Source organism: Protobothrops mucrosquamatus, unplaced genomic scaffold, assembly GCF_001527695.2.
Source record: "Protobothrops mucrosquamatus isolate PMUCROS unplaced genomic scaffold, P.Mucros_1.0 scaffold1325, whole genome shotgun sequence".
NCBI classification, from domain to species: domain Eukaryota; kingdom Metazoa; phylum Chordata; class Lepidosauria; order Squamata; family Viperidae; genus Protobothrops; species Protobothrops mucrosquamatus.
The window spans coordinates 18,908-21,552 of record NW_015387525.1 but is presented as its reverse complement, the minus strand read 5'-3'; the positions used below and the strand labels follow the sequence as shown (position 1 = coordinate 21,552).

The 2,645-nt window shown below is 43.7% G+C and overlaps 1 protein-coding gene across 1 annotated transcript in view; it reads right to left on the bottom strand.

The window, feature by feature from the left end:
- Positions 1–2,645, bottom strand: part of SORL1 (sortilin related receptor 1) — a gene marked incomplete at its 5' end in the record, with an annotated part of 44,219 nt that overhangs the window by 22,672 nt on the left and 18,902 nt on the right. The window contains one exon of the mRNA XM_015821405.1: positions 2,588–2,645. This exon is cut by the window's right edge and continues 6 nt beyond it. Coding sequence (XP_015676891.1) covers positions 2,588–2,645 — 58 coding nt within the window. The remainder of the gene's footprint in view (positions 1–2,587) is intronic.

The following is a 2,645-nucleotide window of genomic DNA, read 5'->3' as shown; positions in this document are numbered from 1 at the left end:
GAGCCTTGGTGCTCTCTGAGTTTGGTTGTTTTCTTGCAGATGTTTCTTTATCCAACTAGGTAACATCATCAGTGTTGACTTACCGGCATGGAGGGACCAAAGCAGGAAAGAAGGAAGGGGAGGGGAGAATGTGGAAATCAAGATAACAAACCCCTTCTGGCTACACACCATCTCCAGTGACCCCGCCAACCAGGGATCAGTCGTCCAGCCCAAAGGCAGACTTCGAAAATGAGTTAACTCAGTCACCCAGTGTAATCGGTTGTCTGAATGCAACCAAGCTAAAGATAGCTGTAGGCCACCAGCTGTGTTTGCAAACCACAGCAGCCTGGAAAAAGAAATTTAACGGGCATGTCTGAGCTGTCTTAAACGCTGAAATGACTGTCCTTCACATTGTTGGGTAACAAGAATACACTCCTGCTGTATTGGATCAGGTCAAGCTGACCATCTCAGCCTGTCAGGCAGGATCAGCCTTAGGAAAATTCACAAGAAAAGCTGGAAAGTGACAGGCTTGCCCTGCTGTGTGTCCCAAGGCTTACGAAGCTGACTTTGATCTTCCGCTAAAACAGCCCCTGGCAAACCGCTCTTTCTCCTCTTGCCCAAACCTTCTCCTCAAACCAGCAGTCAAAACATATTTGTGGCTGTAAATCCCACCACTAACTAATGCTTTTTGCAAAGAAAAGAGGATTTTCCCTGCCCAGCATCAATTGATGGGGTATTTTCTTTTTAAAAAAATAATAATAATATTGTGCAATTCTAATAAGCGACATATAGTGCTGTCCTTTTTCACAAACCCCTGTATTTTTCCAAACCCCTGCTCTATCCAAAACATGATTCTAAAGACCCACAATGCTTTTCTTCTTGTTGTTTTTAAAATAGGAGTTATAGAATGTAATCCTAGAAACCTTAAAGCAGGGGTGTCCAATCCTGGCAACTTTTAAGACTTGTGGACTGCCTTAAAGAACCTCAAATTTTGCTGGAAATACAAAATTGAGTAGCTCTTGAGTACCAAATAACCATCCCTGTTTTTTCGGTGGTTCTGGCACTTCCATCTTAGTTTCATTATATACTTGAGATCTGTTTTTATCAGGAAGGAAAATCAACTTCACCATCCTAGTTAGGTTCTCTTCTCCTTATACCAGCATGAGAGAGTGACATGTTTTTTTACAACATTCCAAGCTGTTATGCTCTTCTGGGGGTGATATTCTATTAAGTATTCACTGTGAAAAGTAATTACTTTCCAGGAAGCGTCTTACCTCAACCTGCAGAGCTGAGGGAGGAACTCTTTTAAAAATAACTCCAGAGTCATTTCAAGCCAGATCTTAAGAATATGAGATTAAAACCAAGCTGGCTTTTTTGGAAGAGCTTCTTATCCAGGCACAAAGAGAAACCAACCCCGGGATGTTCATGTCACTTGACTATAGATTGCTCTATTTTAGAAACTGTCAGAGCTGGCATGCAAAGAGGGGTGGGCCATAAAACGGGACATTACATGACACTAATTAGCAAGTCCTGTGAGCTTAGAGACAGCCCATCTGTTTGCCATTCAAGGGGGTGTGAGTTACAACTCCAGGCATCTTCCTTACTTCAATAAAAGTCTCTCAGCCCCCATCCAAAGCAGGGGGTGAGGAGGATCAACCTCTCTCCAGCAGAGGGGGGGGGCGGCTATGGGAACTAGTTAAATGAATAAATAAATAAGCCAGCATCAAAAGATTGGTTTAAAGCTGGCAGAGATGGCAAAGTTGTTTTGATTAGGGAAACAAGAGACCAGCTGAAACTTTTAGTTCTCATCCCTAAAGGAGCACCAGACCCAATATATATATAGAGAGAGCCAGCTTGGCCTAATGATTTAAGGTACCAGGCTCGAAACCAGGAGATGGGGAGTTCTAGTCCCGCCTTAGGTCTGAAAGCCAGCTGGGTGACTTTGGGCAAATCATCAGAAGACTATGAGTTCTAGTCCCGTCTTAAGCATGAATGCCAGTTAGATGACTTTGGGCCAATCAATAGGAGACAGGGAGTTCTAGTCCCGTCTTAAGCATGAATGCCAGTTAGGTGACTTTGGGCACCAGGAGATGGGGAGTTCTAATCCTGCCTTAGGCATGAAAGCCGGCTGGTTGACTTTGTGCCAGTCATTCTCTCTCAGTCCAACCCACCTCATGGGGGGGGGGGAATAGGAGAAGGAAGGTGTAATTGGATGTTCACTGCCTTGTGTTATTTATCAAAAATAATAAAGTCAGTATACAAATAAATACATAAATAAAATATGTAAACCAAGCCAGGGTGTCAGTTTTGATGTTCTGCAGTACCGCTGTCAAGTTGATAACAGCACAGTGGGAAAGCACACCTTTGTGCCTCGTGTTATAAAACTAGCTGCACAATGTGTTATAAAATGAGATGCATTATAACGCCAGGTATATCCTGTGTTATAAAGCAAATTCCAAGGAAGCTGTTTACATTTTCACCAGATGTTGTCTACTGAAGAACAACTCCTATTAATGGCTTAATCCTTTCATTGAGAGAGGGAGGGAAGGAGAGAGAGAGAGAGAGAGAGGGGGGGGGAGGGAGGGAGGGAGGGAGGGAGGATGTTCACCCGTGCAGTTTGCTTCATCCGACCAATCCCGACAGTCATTGTCACCGTCGCATTTCCA